This window comes from Schistocerca gregaria, chromosome 1, assembly GCF_023897955.1.
Source record: "Schistocerca gregaria isolate iqSchGreg1 chromosome 1, iqSchGreg1.2, whole genome shotgun sequence".
NCBI lineage: Eukaryota > Metazoa > Arthropoda > Insecta > Orthoptera > Acrididae > Schistocerca > Schistocerca gregaria.
In genome coordinates, this window is record NC_064920.1 from 290,981,539 (window position 1) to 291,008,785 (window position 27,247).

The following is a 27,247-nucleotide window of genomic DNA, read 5'->3' on the forward strand; positions in this document are numbered from 1 at the left end:
CTGACAGATGTGAAAATTACCGAACTATCAGTTTAATAAGTCACGGATGCAAAATACTAAGGCGAATTCTTTACAGACGAATGGAAAAACTGGTAGAAGCCGACCTCGGGGAAGATCAGTTTGGATTCCGTAGAAACATAGGAATACGGGAGGCAATCTGCCCCTACGACTTATCTTAGAATCTAGATTAAGGAAAGGCAAAACCTACGTTTCTAGCGTTTGTATACTTAGAGAAAGCTTTTGACAGTGTTGACTGGAATACTCTCATTCAAATTCTGAAGGTGGCAGGGGTAAAATACAGGGACCGAAAGGCTATTTACAATTTGTACAGAAACCAGATGGCAGTTATAAGAGTCGAGGGAGATGAAAGGGGAGCAGTGGTTGGGAAGGGAGTGAGACAGGGTTGTAGCCTCTCCCTGATGTTATCCAATCTGTATACTGAACAAGCAGTGAAGGAAACAAAAGAAAAATTCGGAGTAGGTATTAAAATCCATGGAGAAGAAATAAAAACTTTGAGGTTCGTCGATGACATTGTAATTCTGTCAGAGACAGCAAAGGACTTACAAGAGCAGTTGAACGGAATGGACAGTGTCTTGAAAGGAGGATATAAGATGAACATCAACAAAAGTAAAACGAGGATAATGGAATGTAGTCGAATTAAGTCGGGTGATGCTGAGGGAATTAGATGAGGAAATGAGACACTTAAAGTACTAAAGGAGTTTTGCTATTTGTGGAGCAAAATAACTGATGATGGTCGAAGTAGAGAGGATATAAAATGTAGAGTGGCAATGGCAAGGAAAGCATTTCTGAAGAAGAGAAATTTGTTAACATCGAGTATTGATTTAAGACTCAGGAAGTTGCTTCTGAATGTCTTTGTATGGAGTGTAGCCATTTATGGAAGTGAAACTTGGACGATAAATAGTTTGGATAAGAAGAGCACAGAAGCTTTCAAAATGTGGTGCTACAGAAGAATGCTGAAGATTAGATGGGTAGATCGTATAACTAATGAGTAGGTATTGAATAGGATTGGGGAGAAAAGAATCTTGTGGCACAACTTGACGAGAAGAAGGGATCGGTTGGTAGGACATGTTCTGGGCATCAAGGGATCACCAATTTAGTATTGGAGGGCAGCGTGGAGGGTAAAAATCGTAGAGGGAGACCAAGAGATGAATTCACTAAGCAGATTCAGAAGGATGTAGGTTGCAGTAGGACTGGGACATGAATAAGCTTGCACAGGATAGAGTAGCATGGAGAGCTGCATCAAACCAGTCTCAGGACTGAAGACCACAACAACAACAACAACCGCTCTCTATCGAACAACTGTGAAGGAACTTTCTTTCCTGCTGAAAATGCGCTCCGAACATGGCTGGACGAGTTCTGCGTCTCAAAACCACGTGATTTCTACAGTTGCTGAGTCGAAAAGTTACCCCAGTGTTGACAGACTGTCGTAAATAGTGAAGGAGAACATGTTATTGATAAATGAAGTGTCTGTCATGTGTGCCTTTTTGTGTTTATTAAAGTTATCGCGAAACGCTACGAACTATGCACCAACCTGATATAAAAAAGTCGATGTTTTTAAAATAGCCGTCTGCAGCTGCGTGCATAATGTTTCAGTCTCGTCACTGTGTATTTAGTGGTTGTATTTGAATTCCACATTTATTATAAAGTTGGAATGTTTGTTATCAAATACTAAATCATTTTTTTGGTGAACGACAGGCACAAGTTTTTTACAAATTTACATCGACTTATCATCACATAACTCGTTGTTATCAATGTTTTTAGAACGACGTTGATAATGGAAATTACTATTCAGTATTTGTAACTGCCATTTTTGTTTGATAATAAATATAGAATTTAAATAAAAGTAAAGAAAGATTGCATAAAGCGAGAATCGAATTACCGACATTTAAGCTATCCTCACACGGGACGAGGTTGCTAACGTTGACGTGGACGTTGACGGGACATCTGACCTCACGAGAGACAAACGTCGTCGGCACACGGGACGAGCTGGTTAACGTGATCTGCGCTCTCAGCGTTCTCCAGCGGCAGTTTTCGAGTTTTCTTGGATCGCAAACCACGCAGTTTCTATACTAAAATGGACGTTCGTTAAACAGCTGCGTTATATGGCTTGTAAAACAACTTGTTGGTGGAGAAACACAACATAAAGTTATTCGTTAACTCAATTGAACTTTCATCCCATTTCCGACATGAAACTGAATATAGTTAATATATAGTGTTTAATATTCTCGATGTTGCGTTGACTATCAGCACTCTGAAATAACGTACGTCATCACATAGATTTCAAGCCCGAGATTCGTTCTGTAATTTCATTCAAACATGAGAGATGTTTTCGAAGCTGTTGACCATCACTGAAAAAGATATTTGCTTGCATGATACCAACATGAGCCATTCCTGAAACCCATAAATAGGTATATATTTCGAAAGTTTCATAATGGCAAAAACTTACACTGTATAACTTCTGTTTACTTTTAAACATAGGTCTTCTCAAGATTATTGATCTCCTACTATGGAAATCCTAAGGAAGCATGTAGTTGACTGGAGGGATACACGGCTAATTAGTAATTTATATTTGAACCAGAGAGCAAGAGTAAGAATAGCAGGTGTGATAAGTGAAGATCTTTATCAGCAACACTGTTCAATATCTATCTGGAGGAAATTATTAATGAAAGTTTTGATTGAAGGAGAGGAGTTCGTATTGGGGGTCGGAAAGTGGAGTGTATAAGATTTTGCAGAAGACATGGTTGTGATGGCAGAGAGTGCAAAATAGATGGAATAAATGTTAGATGAACTAAACACAAAGTTAGAAGAATATGGAATGAAGATTAACAAGAAGAAAATGAAAAGCACGGTAATTGGAGAAAAGGGGAGAAAATGCCTTATCAAAATAGAGGGAGAGGAAATAGAGCAAGTGAATAACTTCAGTTACTTGGGAAGTGTAATAATGGAAGATATGTATTGCTCAACAGAAATTAGGAAAAGAGTTGCAATGGCAAAAGAAGGATTCAAGAGGAAACAGAAATTACTTTGCGGACCACTAAGCAAAGATCTGACTTACCAAATGTTACATCTGGAGCGTTGCACTGTTTGGTGCGGAGACCTGCACGTTGAGGAAGAAAGATGAAAGAAGGTTAGAGGCACTAGAGATGTGGATATGGGCAAGAATGGAAAAAGTGAAATGGGAAGACCGAGTAAGGAATGAAGAAAGAAACATGCTGAAAGTCATGAGAAAGAGAAGACGGAACTGGATTGGACATTGTTTGAGGAGGGACTGTTTATTGAATGAAGGAATAGAAGGAATGGTGGAGGGAAAAAGGGGAAGAGGAAAAAGAAGATATCAAATGTTGGACAATATCAAAAGAGACAAATATTCAGAAATGAAAAGACTGGCTATGGACAGACGAAAGTGGAAAAGGCTTAACCCATGACAAGACCTGCCGCGAGTCAGAATACCATACTACTAAACATAGATTGGCAGTCACTTTAATATTTCTGGCCACTGGGGAAACATTCCAGTCCAGTCGTTGACTTTTGCAATAAGAATTGCAGCAAATACATTATCTACAATATATAACACCGGCTTTTGAGATAATACTTCTGTTAAATGGATAAGAAAGACTCTGAGTACCTTAAAAAACGAAAAGTGAAAGGAAATTTGGAACGAGGAGGACGCCGACCTGCTACATTTCCCTCCGTAAATCTCGAGCTCACGACGGTACCATCTACGCTACAGCTACGACATATCTACCAGGTCCGCCTACTTTGCTTACACTATGTAATGACTGTACATAAAACTGTCATTATTTGATATTTCAATGTAAACTGTACGAATAAGACGCGCTTTTGACACATCGTCATTGTGCCGTAACACTGAAACGGTATACATTTGCAGCAAACAAGTTACAACATTGAAAAAATCAAGTACAGGAAACCTTTACCTAACGACATGACATTTTATTATAACAAATCGTGACTAAAATAAAGCGTTTTTGAGAGATCCTTAATTTGCTGATGCTTTGGAACAGATTATATTCATAACGCGTACTCTATGTGAAAGAAAACCACCAAATGCGATGTTAAACGCCATACAATATGGAGGCTTTTATGTTCTACTTGTAACACGATGCTGAACCTCACTGGCTACGTTCCTGACCACGAGGTAAAAAGTGAAATGGCTCTTTCTTTATTTCACGCTCCACGGCGTATCGGAACGCGGAATTCCACCGGCGCCCACGAATTCCATACTGTGACGTCACCATCTCCATCTCCACGTGCATTTTTGTTTCCCGTTAGACGACGGCGTGCAGTATAAGAACTCTTCGCACCCACCTACGGGCGCTCTGTTAAAATTCAAAATCTTTTAGTCAGTATCGCTCGGACGTATTTTTGTGTCAACGAGACACTCGTTTATAGCCGCAGCTGCCTGTCGAGTGTGAAGTCTGTTTAATCTTTTTTTTTTTTTTCTGCCGTATGCGGCGACGTAGGTTTTCTGTCAGATCACTGAAGCAGATTTGTTTGTACGTATCTGTGCTTGCAATTTGTAACGTTTTGTCACCGCAAAACGTGCGGACTGACAAGGGGCTTCCTAAATATTCCGTGGACAATAGCGAGGAAAAGATCATATCATTGTGCTGCGCGCGCAAGTGTACACGGGTTTCTACGGATCAAGAGAGAATAATGCCAATTTAGGAAAAGTCTGACGAATGCTGTGAAACTAAGCCAAACTGAAGAGCGCATGACACACTACTGATGAAACGTAAAAACACAGGTACAGACAAACCGCCGTTGTTTGACCCTGCGGAAGTTTTGAAAGCTACAGATTTGGTATAAGAGATTTACCCGGTATTCGTGACGCCAGTATTGACTGTGGTGACAGCGAGCATTAATCTAGCAGACACGTCGATGTCTGATGTCTGTGCATTCTACACGAAGCAATTGCCATTTTTCTTGCAAAGCAGCTCTCAGCGCAAGAACGGTCAGGGCAGCATGATTCTCAGGTGTATGCCAGAATAGCCAAAAATTAGTGTAAAAGCCTGCATTTTGTACACAGTTTCGAGTGGTCATAAATTTTTAATAAATTTGTTCTAAAGTGCGAAATACTGAATTTCTTCCTAGAACGAACACAACTGCGGATTTACTGCCACCCCATGCACAAATTTCTGGTTGCTGAAAACATTCTTCACCTCGAGGGGGTGTGTATGATACAAGGATGAAGTTTATGAACAAGACCTACGAAGGGCAATCAAATGAGAAGAAGACAGAAAAAAAGTAAGTGCATTGTTTGTTACTTCAAAAGTAATTGTCATAACTGTAAATACATTTATCCCACTGTGAGAGAAAGCGGTCAATGCTTTCGTAGAAAAACGTTTGCATTTGCCTATAGAATCATGATTATAGCCAAGCCGAAACAAATGGATGGCAACGAACATCTTTCTTCAGGGCCCCAAAAATATGGAAACAAGGCGCGAGATCGGGATGACTGGAGAATGCGTAAGGGCTTCCCAGCGAAACTTCTGCACCGTAGTTGGATCTCCCACCAAAATGGTCGCCAACATATTGCCAAGGATGTTACGGGACAAAAGCACAGGGAAGTTGAAGAAGAAGAAGAAGTAGATGATGATGACAGTTAAGCCGAACACTGGACAGACAATGAAATTATTTAGATGCAGTCGAGATGTGCTTAGTTGGAAATATGACGTCGTTAATGGCACCGGTATCTCTGTAATTCATATTTCTGCGACTAGAGACCATGTGTCATTTAGGAAAAACCAAATTACACTTCATCTGGGTACAAAAAGAATTACTATGTCTTGAACGTTTCCGAAAATACCCCCCTTAAAAGAATTAGGGGAACATGACTTCGGGCGTCTACTGTACTCCATTGAGAAATAACTCAGTGCTGGGTATGTTACCAAATCATGTCTTTTTCTTTTAGGAATTGAGTACAGGACATAACATCATTCCATCCTCGATAGTTTACATAAAAAGAACTGAAATGTCCAAGAGGTGCCGTAAATAACGTGAGTCTGTGGTGGGATAGAACGACTGTCAAGCATGTCCCATATTTGAACAATTGGGTTTAAACCGGGTCTCACCGCTGGACATTGCATTACTTCAATGTCCAGGCTTCGCAAAACATCCCTGCTGACACTCGCCACAAAGGGCAGGCATTAGAAGGAATTCAGTTCCACCACCGTATGCAGTTGACACCACAGGGGCCAACAGGATCTGTTCGATTACTGCCTGGTTGTAAGGCGACTATGTATAACGACAAGAACCGTAAGGTTGTCAACACTGAAGCCTTCTCACAACATCACGTTCTGTACTACGTTTGGCAGGAACTGCTCACCACTAGACTATGCACACGAACACGGCCTTCATCATGCGTCAGAGGGTATCTGCACTCGTCTCTGAATAACATGTTTCGCCAGTGATGAAGCTGCGAATTGACATGGGAAGAGCAGAACGGAAGGCGAACTGCAAGATGTTGTGTCAATTGGAGTACTCGAACATGATGTCAGCTTGTACGGTCCCTTCTCGTAACCTGTTCATTACAATCTGGTCGCACATATCGGCTCCAGGGACCCTTCTGAGATCTTCTTCCAGTACTCTGGTAGTATCCGTTACGACGCCACAGTGCAGAAGTGGTCAGATGTCGGTCTTCATGTGGGCGGCTTCGTTCAACTCGCCCTGTGTACTGCCCTTCTCCATGTAGCGTGTCCACAGCCTATGGATGGCACGTGGAGAGGTATTGGTATCTGCAGCAACAAGACCTAAAAGTCCATTCTTCTTGGATTGGTTCAAATGGCTCTGAGCACTATGGGACTTAACATCTGTGGTCATCAGTCCCCTAGAACTTAGAACTACTTAAACCTAACTACCCTAAGGACGTCACGCACATCCACGCCCGAGGCAGGATTCGAACCTGCGACCATAGCAGTCGCGCGGTTCCGGACTGAGTGCCTAGAATCGCTAGACCACCGCGGCCGGCCATTCTTCTTGGATCAATCAGACCGGGCCTGCAATTTGCACTACATTCAGATGACCCATTGTATGTGCTTGTTTGAGTACAGTGTTCACAAAAGACAGCTGCCATCTGTGTACGTTACTAGAAAGCACTGGGACCACGGGACCCGCATTCGGAAGGACGACGGTTCAAACTCGCGTCCGGCCGACCAGATTTAGTTTTTCCATGGTTACCCTAAATCACTCCAGGTAAGTTCCGTGATTGCTCCTTTGAAAGGGCACGGCCGATTTCCTTCCCCCTCTTTGTCCCAGTTCGAGCTTGTTGTCCGCCTCTAATGCTCTCTATGTCGACAGGACGTTAAACTCAATCTTCCTTCCTTCAACACTGGGACACGAGTACTCGCATCCTTGTTAGGGGACACAATTCAATGCATAATACAGCCGACAGATGGCGAATGGCTTGAGTTGTTGCAAAGATACCAAGCTGTGCATTAAGACCACAGATACTGCCTGTGTCAAAATTGATTTGGCATGCTGGCCGGTAATACTTGTGTTCCCCTAATTCTTTCGAACAGTGTAAATGAGGTCAAAAGCTTAAATGAGGTACCCTGGATAATATTAAATTTTACACTAGAGGCGCTACTGAATTAGCGTTTTACGGGATTCGGAATTTCAGCAACTGGCGAGTAAGTGTTCACTACCGAAATAGGTTATGAAATGCAAATGCAGACTGTCGTGTCTCCATTTGAGTGCCACACACCGGCCGGAAGTGTGGAATTAGTGACCACCGCGATGGTCAGGAAGCGAGACCGCATGCTCGAGGCGGGCGTTGCCCCCCGCACCGCCCGGCCCTCGGGTTGTGGGGTATTTTTACCCAGACCGCGTCGTGTCTGCGACTGCCGGCGCGAGCATCCGGCAGACTAGTAGCCAGGGCGGCGGTGGCAGCGTCGGCAGATCCACCCACACTCCAGCATGTGAGTACCCTGCTCCGGCACCGGCACCTCAGCTCTCCCCCTAACTTACCTGCACCCGTGTCCAGCACCCTCTTTAACGCTGGCTGCTGCACAGTGGCTAACACAAGATGTGATGACATAATGGCTCTTGATGGAAAAACACAAAATATGCTCACGTGTTTCTTAACTATATTCCTCGAAACCAGTGGATCATTCAATACTTCTGTACCGAGCATGCCGTCATTTGCTCTATCCACGTCTCAGAAACAGCGAGGCGGATGTTGCCGTGGGTACAGTAGTGTTAATCGGGGAGGGTTCGAACTCTCCTAACAAACTTTCAGAGGCTGATCAGAGATGCTTGCTGAGAGTTTTGATGCAAGGAATGGTTGCTCTCCAGTGACTTTTCACAAAGTAATCCACCTGATGTGTTATCTATTGTTCTTCGAATAATTGCACTTATGCAAATGTGCGTAATGTGGAATGTTTGTCGGATTTGATCGCATTGTCCCTACTGTTGATGTACGTGCAAATTTCCTATTGATTGTGAGTGAACTACGTAACACTGTGGTTAAGACACAGGAGTGTTACTCAAGAGGAGTTCTCTTAAAAGCCTCATCAGTTTATTCAGATTGAGGTTTTCGTTGGTTTCACTAACTATATCAGGCGAATGCTAGGACAGTTACGTTGTAAAGAATATGACCGATTTACTTCCGCGTTCTTATCCCATCCGAGCTTGTGATCTATATCTAATTACCTCGTTGTCGATGGAACGATGCATCCTAACCTTGTTTCTTTTTTGTAAATCTCTTGTGATTTCTGAACATGTAAAACACTTGTGGTTAACATTTTGAACAAATCTTGCGAAGTAAGTTCTGCATTGTGATCTATTGCACGATACTTTGCGACAAGACAATTGTTGCAATATTCTCTTTTTTATTAAGAGAATTTTCATGCTTTGAAACTTTGCACATGATCAGTGCTAATCAAAAAGTTAACTTCATTAATCATTAACGCATTACTAAAAGAGTTAACTTCGTTAAACGTTAAAGCGTTAATTTACAAGTGATTTATCACAAGTCAAAGTTAATCGTTAACTCGTAACAGTAAACTTTATGTTGTCGCTGAATTGAAATGAATAATTTAATCAAACGCATTACCGTTGCTTAAACGAACATTTTTTGGTTGGGCAAGTTTAAATAGAAAATAAATAAAAAACAATTCAATCGTTTAATCATTTAGTTATGTAACTACTTAGTAATCAGTATAAAATCACAGGAGATAGTATGTCATTCTCGGTGTGAAATTCCCTTAGAAATATGTTGCTTTAATCGAAAATGCTCATATGCGACGCGTCTGCCCATGTTCCCGAAACTGAACATTTGCTGAGGTTTGAAAAATTTACCACCTTCTCAATCTCTAAGTGTTATATCAAATTCTTAAGGCTCCTAAGTGTGAGTCCTAATTGTCGATTTTTAGGCATGCATAGTTTACAATCGAAAAAGTATTTGTTCTCCCGATCTCCCGTAATATCATTATATCCATTGTGGACGACGAACTGCGACTGTGATTTAAACTGGCCTTTATCTGGTAATAAATACGCAACCAGTCGCTTTTTTACGTTTTTTTCAACGATGAACATGTTTTCGAGGCACTGCAGCGACTGGTTGCATATTTATTACCAGATGAACGCCAATTAACGTAATAATTTAAATGCGTCCACGGATTTTCATCAGTTATAGAGCTAGACTCCCATTCCACTATTTCATTTCCTCAGTCAATCCACTAACAAAAATTTGTACTTACCTCGAACACAGAAACCAACAACAATAAACAGCCAACACCTATAGTTATTCTCGGTCGCACTGGATTGTTTACATCAATAGCGCCCACCCCTGTATGGCCACACATCTACATGGCCTGAACTTGTCAGAACATGTTTTCCGCAGGCGATACGCTGTCTTTTTTGTCGTAAATAGAAGGTACCTAATTATCGATTAACGTACTCAAAGAAAGTTGCGGAAGTTAGAGTCCGTTAACGGTTTTCAAAATTATCTTAAAAGTTTTCAGTTACTCGAAAATTTAATTAATTAATGATTAGTTGATTAACGGTCTTGTGCCAACTATGCACATGATCGTGTCTTACCTTTGCAGAGTGCAAGCCTAGTGGTGAAAAGGCAAGGGAGCATTCAAATTGTCAACTGCGAGCACCAAGAATCAATGGAAACGTCATCTTACAAATACGATACACATCCCTTATCACAAACTTTTACCGCGGTGCCCAGATATTCTCAGTGCGGTACAGCCTCAGTGGTAAGTGGGAGGAAACACAATTAATTACTGTAGAGCGAATCACTAAAGATGAAGGGTTCTTCTTATCGACACTGTTCATATCGAACCTTGATCAACCTCCGAGAGCTCGTGGGCACAGTTCGGAATCGCACTGCTTTCTGCTGGAGTAAGGTTGACATCATCGTAAAATCATCCTTATAAAAATTTTAAGCGATTTAAGGAAAGTCATGTGCATTTGCTACAATATGTTCAAGTTTTTAGTAGCATGCCGGTGGAATCCAGATTTAGATTACAGTGAGACAGCAGATGTATTTTGATTTGAGTAGAATCCATAAACATTTACTGAGCGTCAAGCATACGCAAAAGAGATCCCTTCGGGCGAGACAGTCTACTTTGTGTCTGTGGGTGGTATGTCTTCAAGTTGGCACACAAATTTCCAAGTGGAACTGTCACTGCACGCATCGGCAACGATCATTTATTGCATTCACATCTATACTCCACAAGCCACATCACGGTGTTTGGCGGACGCTCCTTCCGGTAACACATAAGCTCTTGTTTCTCTTATTTATTCGTAATGGTCATTTCGCGAGTTGTACGTGGAAGTGAGTATTACGTTATCTATCTCTCCTTAGAAAATACGCTCTCTAAATTTTAACATTAGAGAAAAATTACCTAAATTGGACTCTTCCCCCCCCCCCCCCCCTCCCCACACACACACCTAAAGTGGGCCCCTTTGTTCTGCATTGTCATAGACTTTAGTGGAATCAAATGTAGATAGTAGTTTACGCTTCTACCACTCATTAGGGGACAGCACTCGTCGCCTTCTTGACTTCTTGCTTATCAGTTCGTCATTACATGTTCTGGCAATGGTAAAAGTCTTTGTCTTGTGCTACGTATTTCATTATTTCTCATAGATATAGGCAGATTAAGTCTTTCAACCTCTATGTGTTCTTGAACGACAAGGTTTAACATTAATGTTTATGAGTAAGCGGTTTCATTTAGGCGTTTGATTAAAAATTTATTGAGTTTACAAAATGTAAGCTATGGTTGCTTAAACTGGACCAGCTTCAGACGCTTAAGTCGAACTCCTCAGTTTTTCGTCTACACGATTTGTCTGTATTAGTACTCACTGTTACTTTCTTGGAATTCTCTTGCAAATTCCAAGAGGGGACGCACGAACGAAGAAAGTGGAGCCCGTCTCAAACAACGAAAGATATTGAAGGTATTGATGCAATTCGGAAAAAGGTGGGTCGGAAGAAGGCTAGTAAACAATTTAATATTCCAAAATCAATATCTATGAGGTAGCCCAGTATGAAGTACGATACACGTATTCTTCATGTTGTTGTGCCCTTGTCTCGCGTCGGTGCATGGTCGGCATGGTTATTAGCGGATATGGCACGGTTAATTTAACGGGTAACCGGATGCCCTTCCTGTCGCCATCCTGCTAGCCCTCGGCACGGGATATGTGTTTTCCAACTGTCTGTGTATAGCGTTATTTATCTGAAAGTGAGCGAAAGTTTGCCGGCCGGTGTGGCCGAGCGGTTCTAGGCGCTTCAGTCTGGAACCGCGCGACGGCTACGGTCGCAGGTTTGAATCCTGCCTCGGGCATGGATGTGTGTGATGTCCTTAGGTTAGTGAGGTTTAAGTAGTTCTAAGTTCTAGGGGACTGATGACGTCAGATGTTAAGTCCCATAGTGCTCCGAGGCATTTGCACCATTTTGAGCGAAAGTTTTCTAAATGCTTGCGAATCGTGTAATGGAGAGTTGACTGGTATTGGCCTAGTAAGATGTGGGAAACCGTCTAAAAACCACATCTAGGCTGGCCGGTATACCGACCTTCGTCGTTAAGCCGACGGACGGGTTCGATCCGCGGTCGGTGCACCTCCACGTCCTGAAAAGACGCTTTAGGACTAATAACTATCCAGGCGGGTGTATCCAGACACACATTAGCCCATCCTTCCTTCATCTTTACGACGTACAGAACTCTGGCGGAGGACACTTCAGCGAGATGTCTGAATCTCTGTGGACGAACGGCAGCCCATTATTCCTCAAGACCTCAAGAGACGAAACCAGGGAAGGTAATGATGGTGGATGCTGGGATGACGAGCGATGTCGACGTTCTTATTCTGGCGGTCTTCCACTAGGTTCAGGTCGGGACTGTGGCGAGGCCAGTCCATTTTAGGACGGCTATTATTCACTGACCATTGCCTCACAGATGCTGCTTTACGACAGGTTGCATTGCCATGCTGATGCAAACAATCATCGTCTCCCAACTATTCTTCTAATTCTGTGTGCAATAAACAATGTTTAAAATGCCTCCATATCCATCAGCATTCAGCGTTATCAAAGCACAAAAAGAAGATCACACCTTAATATGGGAAACACGCCCAAATCGAAACACCACCTTCATCGCACTTCACTGATGGCTGGTAACGTCCAGGCGTTAGCCAAACATGAGTCGGATTTCCACAGGGTATAACGTGATTCATCATTCCAAATCACCCGTTTCCACCTTACCCATTGTTTTTAACTCACAACGCACAGTCACTGTGCCAGCTGGACTGCTGATAGCACTTTGGCACTCAAGAGTGATTTCTTTCTAGGATTTCATCCGAACAGACCCCGCAATTCTCGACAGTCCCTGTCCGTCAGTATCTGAGGTCTGTCTGGTCTTGATTCGGCTATAGTTGTTCCTTCACGTTTCACTTCGCAGTCGCACCACCACCAGTTCTACATCTACATCTACATCTACATTTATACTCCGCAAGCCACCCAACGGTATGTGGCGGAGGGCACTCGACTTGAGCAGCTTCAGAACGGTAGCAATGTTTTGTTATATGTGTGACATCCTATGACTGGTCCATGTCTGAAGTCACTGAACTCTCCAGATCGACTCATTCTGTTGTTCCTGCATCTGCAGTGACATCACAACACTCGCTGCCTCCCTGCGTGTTCGCCTCTGATGACATTTACTAGTAAATTCCGCAATATGTAGGGATTTCCAGATAGAACAGTTAGTGAACATTTATGGGAAAAGGTTTTGAAAAAGAACAGGTTTATTATGGTCTTGCTACGGAAGCTTCTTTGCACTTACTCGCAATGGCTTGCAAAGAATAGCTGTACAGCTGGCAGAAAGAAGTAACATTGAGCATTCTCTCAAAGACAAAATATCTGAGAAAAAGTGGGTTACCCTTTTTCTTAAAAGCCGCAAAACTAAACTGTCTCAACAACATCGTGTAGCGGGGGTCTTGGTTTCAGCAGAGAAAATTCAGATAAACTGTGTACCCTGTTGGGAGATTTTGGAAAGGTAAATTAGCATCTGACAGAATTTTCAATGTTGATGAGAGTGACATTACTGTGGTACAATCCATTTTAGTGAAAGTGATTGATAGTAACAGTTAAAGACAAATGGCCGTCTTGACATCAGAAGAACATGGGGCACTTAACAACGATTGTTGCTTATGTGAATGCTAGTGGCAAATTCGTGCTCGCTTTAGTGATTTTTCCGAGCAGAAATATGAATGAAAAGTTAAAAAAAAGGGGCTCCAGTAGGAACAATCTTTGAAGTTTACCATTCAGATCAACCTTTTCACTCAGTGGTTTCGACAGTTCAGCGAATTTTCAAGTCCTGGAAAGGAAAAACCTATGCTGTTGTTTTTGGATGGCCAGGTTAGCCACTCACAAAATATTCATCTGATCGACTTGGCAAAAATAAATCACATTACTATTGCGTCACTGGCGACCTCACACATGTGGATAAACATTTATAGGTTGTTTAAAATTTATTTCAGGGAGGAAATCGCGCAATGGTTGAGGCACTGTAAATGTGCTGTCAGTGTGATTTCGATGTAAAGGACTTTTTTTGGGGGGAAAGCCTATATTAGACGCCAAAGGACTCAAATAGCAACTGTGTTTTTAAACAGGTACATGCCACCTAAACAAGAAGTTGTTCTCAGGTGCCCAAATACTGAAGAGGCAAGCAAAAAATGACATTCCTGTTTCTATGATTCTGTATTAAACAAACAAACAACTGGATTCGTTTCTTTCCCGACAACAGAGAAAAATGTGATAGGAGCAAAGCACAAGTTATTGCATAGTTGGACCCAAATCAGTCCATTGCCACTATTCATTCATTATTTAACCTCCTATATTCTTTCCCTTCCCCAATTTATACTTCTTTCTCCCATCTTCTCAAATATTACTTGTGTTACTCGTGGTTTCTTTGGTATTACTTTAATCTTCACCACTATCTAGGTGAGCATATCCAACATGACATCAGTTCTTCCCCAAAAAGTTTCTGCATTATCTCTCTTACTGATTATTCCCTTGAATTTGATTTCCCCACTTGTCTTTCAGTTCCGTGTTGTTATTTCCTAGTTTCTTCACATTACGTTTTGATTTCCTTCTACCCAATTTGTTGATTTATTTCAACCTTGTTTGCACTCCTTCTGTTAGGATAATTTTATCCGGTGCGATGTCTGTTCTTGGTTGTGTTTTCACATCACATACGCCACAAAAATTGCCGCCCCTCAAATTTCGGGACACGAAGAGGCTACCTATTTCGTCTAATACGGTAGTGTTGGCTCTGTTATAAGGGAGGTCGACGGTGGTCATGGTTCAAGTAACAGCACTGACCTTCGCGGATGATGTTTTAGGAGAGCAGTGGCCAACCGAAATCATAAATGGTAATCAAAACAGTCCCACGATTTTGCCACGTTAGCCGGTACGCGATCAATTGCCAAAAAGACAGCCTTCTATCTAATTTGCTGAAACCTAAGGACGGAAGTTTAAAACAAATATTGAAAGATGTACGGTGACATAGCATGTAAAATGGAATCATTGCACGATATAGTGACATATCATTGTCTCTTCAAAGGCGTGGGTTACTTATGAGCACTCCAGATGTTATTTTTATTGTGAGTGTTGTGGTCTTCAGTCCGGAGACTGGTGGTGTTACCCACGCTGGTCTATCCTGTGCAAGCTTCTTTGTCCCTGCGTCGCTACTCCAATTTACATCCATACAACTTAAATCTTCCCCCATGAACCATGGACCTTGCCGTTGGTGGGGAGGCTTGCGTGCCTCAGCGATACAGATGGCCGTACCGTAGGTGCAACCACAACGGAGGGGTATCTGTTGAGAGGCCAGACAAACATATGGTTCCTGAAGAGGGGCAGCAGCCTTTTCAGTAGTTGCAGGGGCAACAGTCTGGATGATTGACTGATCTGGCCTTGCAACGTTAACCAAAACGGCCTTGCTGTGCTGGTACTGCGAACGGCTGAAAGCAAGGGGAAACTACAGCCGTAATTTTTCCCTGGGACATGCAGCTTTACTGTATGATTAAATGATGATGGCATCCTCTTGGGTAAAATATTCCGGAGGTAAAATAGTCCCCCATTCGGATCTCCGGGCGGGGACTACTCAGGAGGATGTCGTTATCAGGAGGAAGAAAACTGGCGTTCTACGGATCGGAGCGTGGAATGTCAGATCCCTTAATCGGACAGGTAGGTTAGAAAATTTAAAAAGGGAAATGGATAGGTTAAAGTTAGATATAGTGGGGATTAGTGAAGTTCGGTGGCAGGAGGAACAAGACTTCTGGTCAGGTGACTACAGGGTTATAAACACAAAATCAAATAGGGGTAATGCAGGAGTAGGTTTACTAATGAATAGGAAAATAGGAATGCGGGTAAGCTACTACAAACAGCATAGTGAACGCATTATTGTGGTCAAGATAGATACGAAGCCCACACCTACTACAGTAGTACAAGTTTATATGCCAACTAGCTCTGCAGATGATGAAGAAATTGAAGAAATGTACGATGAAATAAAAGAAATTGTTCAGATAGTGAAGGGAGACGAAAATTTAATAGTCATGGGTGACTGGAATTCGAGTGTAGGAAAAGGGAGAGAAGGAAACATAGTAGGTGAATATGGATTGGGGCTAAGAAATGAAAGAGGAAGCCGCCTAGTAGAATTTTGCACAGAGCACAACTTAATCATAGCTAACACTTGGTTTAAGAATCATGAAAGAAGGTTGTATACGTGGAAGAACCCTGGAGATACTAAAAGGTATCAAATAGATTATATAATGGTAAGACAGAGATTTAGGAACCAGGTTTTAAGTTGTAAGACATTTCCAGGGGCAGATGTGGACTCGGACCACAATCTATTGGTTGCGACCTGTAGATTAAAGCTGAAGAAACTGCAAAAATGTGGGAAATTAAGGAGATGGGACCTGGATAAACTGAAAGAACCAGAGGTTGTACAGAGTTTCAGGGAAAGCATAAGGGGACAATTGACAGGAATAGGGGAAAGAAATACAGTAGAAGAAGAATGGGTAGCTCTGAGGGATGAAGTAGTGAAGGCAGCAGAGGATAAAGTAGGTAAAACGACGAGGGCTGCTAGAAATCCTTGGGTAACAGAAGAAATATTGAATTTAATTGATGAAAGGGAAAATATAAAAATGCAGTAAATGAAGCAGGCAAAAAGGAATACAGACGTCTCAAAAATGAGATCGACAGGAAGTGCAAAATGGCTAAACAGGGATGGCTAGAGGACAAATATAAGGATGTAGAAGCTTATCTCACTAGGGGTAAGATAGATACTGCCTACAGGAAAATTAAAGAGACCTTTGGAGAGAAGAGAACCATTTGTATGAATATCAAGAACTCAGATGGCAACCCAGTTCTAAGCAAAGAAGGGAAAGCAGAAAAGTGGAAGGAGTATATAGAGGATCTATACAAGGGCGATGTACTTGAGGACAATATTATGGAAATGGAAGAGGATGTAGATGAAGACGAAATGGGAGGTAAGATACTGCGTGAAGAGTTTGACAGAGCACTGAAAGACCTGAGTCGAAACAAGGCCCCCGGAGTAGACAACATTCCATTGGAACTACTGACGGCCTTGGGAGAGCCAGTCACGACAAAACTCTACCAGCTGGTGAGCAAGATGTATGAGACAGGCGAAATACCCTCAGACTTCAAGAAGAATATAATAATTCCAATCCCAAACAAAGCAGGTGCAGACAGCTGTGAAAATTACCGAACTATCAGTTTAATAAGTCACAGCTGCAAAATACTAACGCGAATTCTTTACAGACGAATGGAAAAACTGGTAGATGCGGACCTCGGGGAGGATCAGTTTGGATTCCGTCGAAATGTTGGAACACGTGAGGCAATACTGACCTTACGACTTATCTTAGAAGAAAGATTAAGAAAAGGCAAACCTACGTTTCTAGCATTTGTAGACTTAGAGAAAGCTTTTGACAATGTTGACTGGAATACTCTTTTTCAAATTCTAAAGGTGGCAGGGGTAAAATACAGGGAGCGAAAGGCTATTTACAATTTGTACAGAAACCAGATGGCCGTCATAAAAGTCGAGGGGCATGAAAGGGAAGCAGTGGTTGGGAAAGGAGTGAGACAGGGTTGTAGCCTCTCCCCGATGTTATTCAATCTGTATATTGAGCAAGCAGTAAAGGAAACAAAAGAAAAATTTGGAGTAGGTATTAAAATTCATGGAGACGAAGTAAAAACTTTGAGGTTCGCCGATGACATTGTAATTCTGTCAGAGACGGCAAAGGACTTGGAAGAGCAGTTGAATGGAATGGACAGTGTCTTGAAAGGAGGATATAAGATGAACATCAACAAAAGCAAAACGAGGATAATGGAATGTAGTCAAATTAAATCGGGTGATGGTGAGGGAATTAGATTAGGAAATGAGACACTTAAAGTAGTAAAGGAGTTTTGCTATTTAGGAAGTAAAATAACTGATGATGGTCGAAGTAGAGAGGATATAAAATGTAGACTGGCAATGGCAAGGAAGGCGTTTCTGAAGAAGAGAAATTTGTTAACATCGAATATAGATTTATGTATCAGGAAGTCGTTTCTGAAAGTGTTTGTTTGGAGTGTAGCCATGTATGGAAGTGAAACATGGACGATAACTAGTTTGGACAAGAAGAGAATAGAAGCTTTCGAAATGTGGTGCTACAGAAGAATACTGAAGATAAGGTGGATAGATCACGTAACTAATGAGGAGGTGTTGAATAGGATTGGGGAGAAGAGAAGTTTGTGGCACAACTTGACTAGAAGAAGGGATAGGTCGGTAGGACATGTTTTGAGGCATCAAGGGATCACAAATTTAGCGTTGGAGGGCAGCGTGGAGGGTAAAAATCGTAGAGGGAGACCGAGAGATGAGTACACTAAGCAGATTCAGAAGGATGTAGGTTGCAGTAGGTACTGGGACATGAAGCAGCTTGCACAGGATAGAGTAGCATTGAGAGCTGCATCAAACCAGTCTCAGGACTGAAGACAACAACAACAACAACAACAACAACTTAAATCCAAAGCTGCTTACTTTATTCAAGCCTTGGCGTCCCTCTGAAGTTCTTTCCCCTCCACTTCCCCCGTTCTGCTTCCTTATATGCTTCGTACCATTACCAAACTGGATATTCCTTAATGAAAGTTGTGACGAATTTCTGATGCCGTTAAGAATATAAATGCACCCAACACTGGATCGTGCGAGAACGTAAACTGTATCACATTGACAGTCGAAAGTGAAAACTTGGTTTTCAACACCAACGTTATGTCCAGTGAAGCATGTGAGTGGTGATGGATGAAAACGACCTTTCCTCTGACATTACGGTCATATTTATTCCACACATTTGAGTATGACGCAATGTAGTTACGTCCTCGCTTAAAACACGCCACTAGAGCCAGCAGGCAGGAACACTGCGAAAACTTCAATGGCTTAAACCGTCCAGTTAGGTGTGAGCAAAAACTACTGTTTCCATTAAAGTACGTATTTTAGTTGGAGATCATTCAGCAAGTTTCAACACGTGATGTTTGAGTCCAACCCACTCTAATCACTGCATTCCATTTCATTTAGAAACTGTTTTTAACTGGCGCACATCAGTGTCACTCATGTTCGTATTTATGTCGTATGATTCACAATCTGTATAGGATACCTACCATAACGATATGTTTAGAGCCAACGCTCACGCTTGAAGTGGGATTCGAATGCGAGAATGCGATTTATAAAGCAGTGAGACTACCGGCGCAACACGATGTACGGAGACATTCATTCTGCTGATAAGGTATGAGCGAATGCTGCTAAGATGAAGCGCTGTAGGTTGAATCTAATGTAATATATTGACGATGTAATGACTTTCACACTGTTAAGCTTAAGGCTATTGGAAGTCAGCAAGAGCACTCCAAGATACGAAATCAGAGACACATCGCAGAGAACAGGCAAAAGTTGTAGCGTTTAGGTTATCAGAGGAAAACAGTAATAGTAGAGACCTGCGAACTACAGACGCTGTGGGCAGCTATCCCAGGGGAGAAGTTCCACTTCAGAGAATTAATTTGCAACTCCATCCACCGCAGAGACGCTGGCGAAAGGCGTCACGGTAGGAGATGGTCACTAAAAGGCACATCTAAGTATAGGCAGCAAGCTCGATACTTGCTCCTGGGAACCGGAGCGTCAGTGAGATTACACAGGTTAAGGTGCTACAGCAGCAGTCCCTACTCACGAGAGCCTTCAGCGTGGGGCCAAGTGATGTAGAACACTGTTGTCGCTAGCAATAATAGCAAGGACACTGACGTTTAGCTTTCAGGTGAACGCTGTTGCTACCAAACTTTGAGTCTGACACACCCCTACGTACTAAGTACCAGAAAGGGAGGACTTTGAATGTGGTAGGTTAGAGGCACCATGGAGTTGCAGAGCTACTCGTCAGATAAGCCGAAGCCTGTAAAGTGCCGACGGATTGGTGGACCTACTATAGGAAGGGAGAAATAGTGCGCCGCTACACTCCTTTAAAAATCCATGTTTTTGTATCCAGATAGTGCTCTCAGTCAAACTGTTGGGGTGGCCAATCCCCTGTCGTCCATCGCCAGCCTCGGGTAGGCTCCGACAAGTCTGTTTCTCTCATTTTAAGTGCTGTTCTAGAAGTTCGTGCTTTATAGTGCTGCTATTGATTACTACTTCTGTTAGTTCTCTCTCCACAGACTCAGACACTGGCTTCAGCTGTGCAACCAGTTGCATCCTTTGTTTGTTCTTCATGTTTATAATTAGAATTCAGTGTATTAGTTAGTCTGATTGCTAATAAATAGTTTTAATTAGACTCCTGAGTATCTTTGAGTCTCTTGCTGTAAGCATCCTATCGAGTATCAGAATCCGCCCCTGTCCTAGGTGCCTTGCGATACTATTTGGAGCTGTTCCATGTAATCAATTTGCTTTCTCTGAAAGTTTGTCTTTCTGCATTTGTTCCTAAACGCTGCCGGCTGGAGTGGCCGAGCGGTTCTATGCGCGTCAGTCTGGGACCGCGCAACCGCTACGGTCGCAGGTTCTAATCCTTCCTCGGGCATGGATGTGTGTGGAGTCCTTAGGTTAGTTAGGTTTAAGTAGTTCTAAGTTCTAGGGGACTAATGACCTCAGCTGTTAAGTCCCATTGTGCTCTGAGCCATTTGAACCATTTTTTTTCCTAATCGCTCGGAAATTGCAGACTGACCTGTACGCCCTGTCTTCCCCATATCCCATGTCAGGACATGACACTAACAACAAGCTATGCAACAAACTCAGAAACCCAGAAACAGATAATCATTAACTTATAGTGGCATGTTTTACCGGTAAACGAAAAATTAATTTGTGGATGGCAGTCCAGGTGAAATGATCTAGTCTCTGGTTTTCGATCCATATTACATGGAATCACAACAGTTGCGTCTTTTGCTGCTTTTCCTATTCCAAGAATTTATCAGATTACTTTTCTTCAATAATGTTCTATGTACGAACCCTAGCAATTGTGTCATTCTGTAAGTGCGAGGAAACCCTTGATTTTTTAAAGAATCGAAATCTCATGTAAAAAAAGCTTCAAACGTCAGATTACTTTACGAATCAGTTCATATGTTAAATGTTTTGATGTTAAACATGTAACCGCGACAAAGTTTGACATTACGCTTGAAGTACGTTGGAAGTCGCTTTATATTCCCACTATCAAGCACTGGAAGAATATTCTCCGCGTAACTTACACTTCATTTCATCCAAAAGCAAGTTTTTCACGCGTCTCACAGTTTATGAGGTAGTATCTCTTGAACGATGTGTCATAAAATCGTATAATTTTCCATATCATTCAAAGATATATGTGGATATTACGTGCAAAATGTTTTGCAAATAGAGTTAGTAGTGAAGAAGTAATAAACTGAAATGTATTGCCTAATGTGGGAGTTTTGCTGGATGAACACCGAAATACAGTAAGCAAAATTTTTTTTTCCTTTCATTATCTTGTGGGAGATATCAGCCTGGAACAGTTTTAGCGAAGGTTTCAAATTATGCTTAAACTTTGCTGGAAGTCATTAAGTGCGCCCATTCTCAAGTAGCGGATGACTATACTCTGGGTATTGGTAAGTTATGCTGCCTCAAAACATATGTTTACGCAGTTTCTAATTCTGTAATATTTGTTTTACTGTTTTAAAGCGCTAACACATGATAAAACCACTGAATGAGTAGTTTATGATAGTATTTTATATTCATATATTCGGTCAATAATTATATCAAATATATGAAATCAAATTTTGTTGGTCTGGAAGTCATTTAATAGGCAACCTGCCACTGTAATATATACGCTATGTTAATCTCTTAGCCCTATAGATGCAGTTTGTAGTGTGGCTCCATGGAAGAATGATATAAATTGCTAAAAAAAGACGTTTCGCTCCATCTGTATGTCTACGAATATGTGTAGACAGAGCAGGAAATAAGAGAATAAGCCATATGAAACTAGTGTCAAAAAAAGCAGTCTATTAGAAAGTGTACTCTTATGAAATCAAAACCTGTTACTTGATATCATTCAGTACTAGTCAGATCAGTGCTAGATATAGCATAACTCCACAGTCTGGAGGAAGCGTTGATTCCGGATTTAATAGCGAGTAAAGGTGGCTTCAAACGGGCAAGCCCTTTTCCCCCAGACCTCACGAATATGCGGCTTCCAGGTCAAATGTCTGTCAAGAGTTACCCCTAGGCACTTAGCCGTCCGACACCAGGGGATGGGGCCTCCCATGATTCGCAACGGCTGAAGATCTATTGGCACTGTACGTCGCGCTGTTACGACAGCCTAGCTTTTCGCTGCATTGAACTAGAGGCACCTAGGACGTGGCATGCCGCCTGTAAAGTGAGAAGAAAGACGTCGATTCTTTGGGAGACTGCGGTGTCATCACCATAGCGATAACCCGTGTGAGTGCGATACATCGGCTGTATACAGGGAATAGAGGAGGGGGCCGAGAATCGACCCCTGCGGCACTCCCGCACGTATAAGCCTAACAATTGAGATGTTGTCTTCGGAACGAACGTGGAAAGGCCGGCCACGCAAGTGGGACGCGATGAGTCTCACGTGAGGCGTAGGAACGCCCAGTAAAAAAGTTTCCGGAGGAGGCCCTCGTGCCACACGCAAGCAAACGCCTTGAAGACGTCAAGGAGTACCGTTCTGATTGCTACCAACCCTCCAGCGCTCACATCGCATCTTCGACAACTCGCAGTAGCTGGTTTTGCTTGCAGTGGCCGTGCCGGAAGCCTAACTGCTCTTGGGGAATTAGCCCCTTCCTGCCCACATGCTCCAAGAGCCGTTTGATGTTGATTCTTTCGAATACTTTAGACAGAACGGGGAGCAGAATTATCGTTTTGAGGAAGCCTGGCAACCATCTCTGCGTGTATTGAAGCAGAACGTAATTGAAAGCATTTGTGATAAGCTTCAGTGCATCAGGCGGAAATTGTTTCACCATAAGAGCTTCCACCTGGTCGTAGCAGCAGGCCTTTTTGATATTTAAGGAGCGAAAAAACAAACAAAAAACGGGATCATCCTCTATAGGAATAAAGTTGCCCTCAAAGCAATCAACCAAGACATTGGCCTTGGCTCCAGATTCTCAGACAACCGACTTGCAGAGAGCCATATTCAGTGCGAAACATAGCTGCTTTGTCAGCCCAATTGTGATTTCGGTGATTTTCCACCGCCACTGTCATTTCACGACGCAGCCGATTTAGTTGGCGTTTGGTAGCAGGATTGAGTGTAATTTGCCACGCATGGAAAAGCCTGTTCCTGTCTGAAATGGCCTGCAATATTTCAGGGGGGAGCTGACGTGATCTGTCAGGAGGCTCTTGTGTACCCCTGAGCGTGGTAGCATCTACTGCCCGGAGAGTGTTCACTGTAAGCTGCTGCAAGCTCTCTTCTGTGCAGACGATATTCAGGTGTGCGATGGCAGCAAGAGATTCTTGCAGGTCCTCTCTCAACTGTTCCCAGTTTACCTTATCTAGAAGCTGACATCGGTTTGATGTCCACACATCGATAGTGTCTATATAAAAAATGACCGGCAGATAGTCAAACGAGAAAGCCACTTGACCTGTCGCAAAAGTGAGCTTCCGACTCCCTTCACCACCGCGACGTCGAGCACGCCAGGGCGGCTGCGTGCATTGTTTGGATACTGCGTCGGGTCGTAAGGCCCTAGAACTACCGTATTGTGCTGCCGAACTACGCGTAGTAGACGCCGACCATTGGTGTCTCTTACCCAGGAGTGCCATTCAGCTTGTTTTACATTAAATTCTCCCGCGACAAAAAAATTACAGTAATGTTTCAAAATCTCTTGGTTCTAGTACTTGTCGGGTGGCCTGTAGACTGAAACGAACATAATCAGGCCTGACGTTGTTTCTGCTGCAACACAGTGGTCTCAGTTGTTGCTAGTTGTGGGAGCTGCACAACATTATGTTTGAGCGAGGTCTTAATGTAGACGGCCGTACCGACCCCCATTGTATGCCTCATTGCGTTGACAGGGGTGAGGCCCTGCGATGACGCACTAAATCAATCAATTGGTCCCAAGCCTGCTCAGTCGACTTCACATCAGCAGATACCGCAAGACATTCCATTCCGTCGTTTCTTTGACTCCTGGAGGAAGGTGTCCAAAAGGTGGGAGCCGTACGCTCCTGAATTACCTTCTTAAAACAGGAACAAATCACCTTAATCCTGAGTGTAGAGGTGGAGAAGAACTCTGCCTCGACACTGCACAGGCCTCTAGTTATTCTGGATAGCAATAACAGGCGTCCGGCATGATGCTCAAAACAGGACAACTCATCTCCCTGTGGACCCCTTGGACTACGCTGCTGAGGAGTATATTGGTACCTGGCTGCCCCTATACTTTTCTACGACAATTATAAGGCGTCAGACGTATCATGCGTTAATCAATGAAGAGATTCCGACGACATTGCTCTAGATTCTCTTCCAGACCTTTCCTTCCCCAATTCTTACCTGTACCTCGGTCTGGAGGGGGGCGGGGAGTATATAATGTACGGCTAGATATCAAATTTATCGAGTGCGGACGGTTGCATCAGTCTCGTTCGACAGAGACCTCTGTCACGTATTGATCTGGTTGTGACACTAAAATACACCAAATGTACAACTCTGACATCACCGTTTGAAGTAAAACGGAGTCATATTAATTATATTTTACTCCTCGTTGTCTAGAGGTGGTCGCATGTGACAGTTCGATAAACAGAGTATCTACATCAGAATTTTTACACTCAGTTTTCAAAACGTACAAATGGTTCAAATGGCTCTGATCACTATGGGATTTAACATCTGAGGTTATCAGTCCCCTAGAACTTAGAACTACTTAAACCTAACTAACCTAAGTACATCACACATATCCCTGCCCGAGGCAGGATATGCGACCGTAGCGGTCGCGCGGTTCCAGATTGAAGCGCCTAGAACCACTTGGCCATGCCGGCCAGCACACTCAGTTTTCTCAAAGCTCAAAACAAACTAGTCTACGTTGCTATTTTCTGCACCTCGTACAGTTTGCCTTGGTAAATGCACAGGCGGTTATTACAAAAGTGTCCGTCCCTGTAGCTGAGAGGTCAGCGCGATGGAATGTCATACCTAACGGCCCGCATTCGATTCCCGGCTGGGTCGGAGAGTTTCTCCGCTCAGGGACTGGTGTTGTCCTCATAATCATCATTTTATCCCCATCGACACGCAAGTCGCAAAAGTGGCGACAACTCGAAAGACTTGCACCAGGCGAGCGGTCTACATGACGGGTGGCCCTAGCCACACGGCATTTCCATTACTAAAGTCTGGTGGCGGGGGAGGGGGGGGGGGGCTGGGGGCAACGCGAGTTCTGGCCATTTCGACGGCTCTTGCTCTCCGTTGTACGCACGTCGACATACCGTCACACTCTCTGCCACGCCCACCTAAACTATAAAATTTATTTCAGGCAATAGTCACATATATGGTTTAATGCCTGCACTGAATGATTGCATCAAAGCAGATGTGTTTATGGGCTATTGGTAATGACCAGTTAGTTGAGACTGACTCATAAGTTACAAAGTGTAAGTGAACATTGCCTGAAGTAAACTGACTGGCGCTCTCCGTCAATAACATGGCGGACTGGAACGGCTAGCTTAGTCGCGCTTCTTGGGTGTAACATCACCTCTCGCAGATACCTCTAAAATTGTTGCGTGCAGTTCTGCTGTCTTCTTCTCGAGATACCTACGAGCCATATTGTGTAGATAGCGGGAATCAGCTGCTGTTGTTGACCTTGAATGACCACAACAAAGCATATATTATCACGTCTCGTGACAAATGATTAAGTTTTCTGTTCATTAACTAGACGGCCTACCGTCGTCGACACGCTGTTGAAACCATATGGCGACACTTGCTATTTGCATGTCTCCTGTAGTTAAATATCACTCTTTGTTGACTACAAAACGAATCATGACCACACTAGTACTTCCAGAATGAACTTTTCACTCTGCAGCGGAGTATGTGCTCATCTGAAACTTCCTAGCAGATTAAAAGTGTGTGCCAGACCGAGACCTGAAACTCAAGATCTTCACCCTTTGCAGCCAAGTGCTCTACCGACTGAGCTACCCAATTACGACTCAGAACTCCCTCTCACAGCTGCACCTCCGCCAGTATCTCGTCAAGAAGTCTTGGTAGTTGTGGAAGTAAGGCTGCGAAGTGGGCTTCTGAGTTGTGATCGGGTAGCTCAGTTGGTACAACACTTGCCTATGAAAGATAGAGGTCACTAGTTCGATTCTCGGTCTAGCACACAGTTTTTCTAGCTGTTTCTCGCGCACCGCCATAATTACATGCTTGAATCCGAAGCCCTCTAGCGACAGAGGAATGCAACTTGAGCCAGTGGAGCGGGAAAGTCGACCGAATAATATGCAAGACGTGTAATACCGCAACTGAGATTGAGTAAAGAATAAAAAATTGCCGGCCGTGGTGGCCGAGCTGTTCTAGGCGCTCAGTCCGGAACCGCGCGAATGCTACAGTTGCAGGTTCGAATCCTGCCTCGGGCATGGATGTGTGTGATGTCCTTAGGTTAGTTAGGTTTAAGTAGTTCTAAATTCTAGGGGATTGATGACCATAGATGTTAAGTCCCATAGTGCTCAGAGCCAGCCAATAAAAAATTCGGAGACATTACTTTTCCAGTACGCTCTCGTACTTAAGAGATTTTCGTTTTGTCCCGAGAGCACGCCTACACCATTTGTGGCCTCTGGATATCGGGTTGTGTTCTGTCGGCAAACATGTATCTTGTAATTGTTCCCTGCAGTCTGTTTCGTCTCAGTGTACGTAGAGCTCGCCTCGGCTTGCAGCGTTCACATTAGGAAAAAAAACCTTTAGTATCTTAAAATTTTTCTTTTTTTAAAATTCAGTCTTGATCACACCACGTATGTTACAAGAACATAGGTGACCGGTTTCGGTCATATCATATGACCATCATCAAATCCATGGCATCCTTCGAAGATCGTAGATGGAGCACTCTTCTCAGCTGCTGTGATTTCAACTGGTCAACAGCTGACACCACAGCAGCTGAGAAGAGTGCTCAACCTACGATCTTCGAAGGATGCCATGGGTCTGATGATGGTCATGTGATATGACCGAAACCGGTCACCTGTGTTCTTGTAACATACGTGGTGTGATCAAGACTGAATTTTGAAAAGAAATTTTTTTATCACTGTTCCAAAAATGTTTATTAAATTGTTTT

The 27,247-nt window shown here is 43.0% G+C and overlaps 1 protein-coding gene and 1 long non-coding RNA gene across 2 annotated transcripts in view; one reads left to right on the forward strand and one right to left on the reverse strand.

Annotated features, from left to right (window-relative positions):
- The window catches only part of LOC126341482 (uncharacterized), a 159,672-nt gene that overhangs the window by 103,510 nt on the left and 28,915 nt on the right, over positions 1 to 27,247 (reverse strand). The gene's annotated exons all lie outside the window — the stretch shown is intronic.
- The window catches only part of LOC126341450 (protein singles bar), a 168,943-nt gene continuing 149,568 nt past the window's right edge, over positions 7,873 to 27,247 (forward strand). Inside the window, exon 1 of the mRNA XM_050001775.1 lies at positions 7,873 to 7,958. Coding sequence (XP_049857732.1) covers positions 7,957 to 7,958 — 2 coding nt within the window. The 5' untranslated portion in view covers positions 7,873 to 7,956. The remainder of the gene's footprint in view (positions 7,959 to 27,247) is intronic.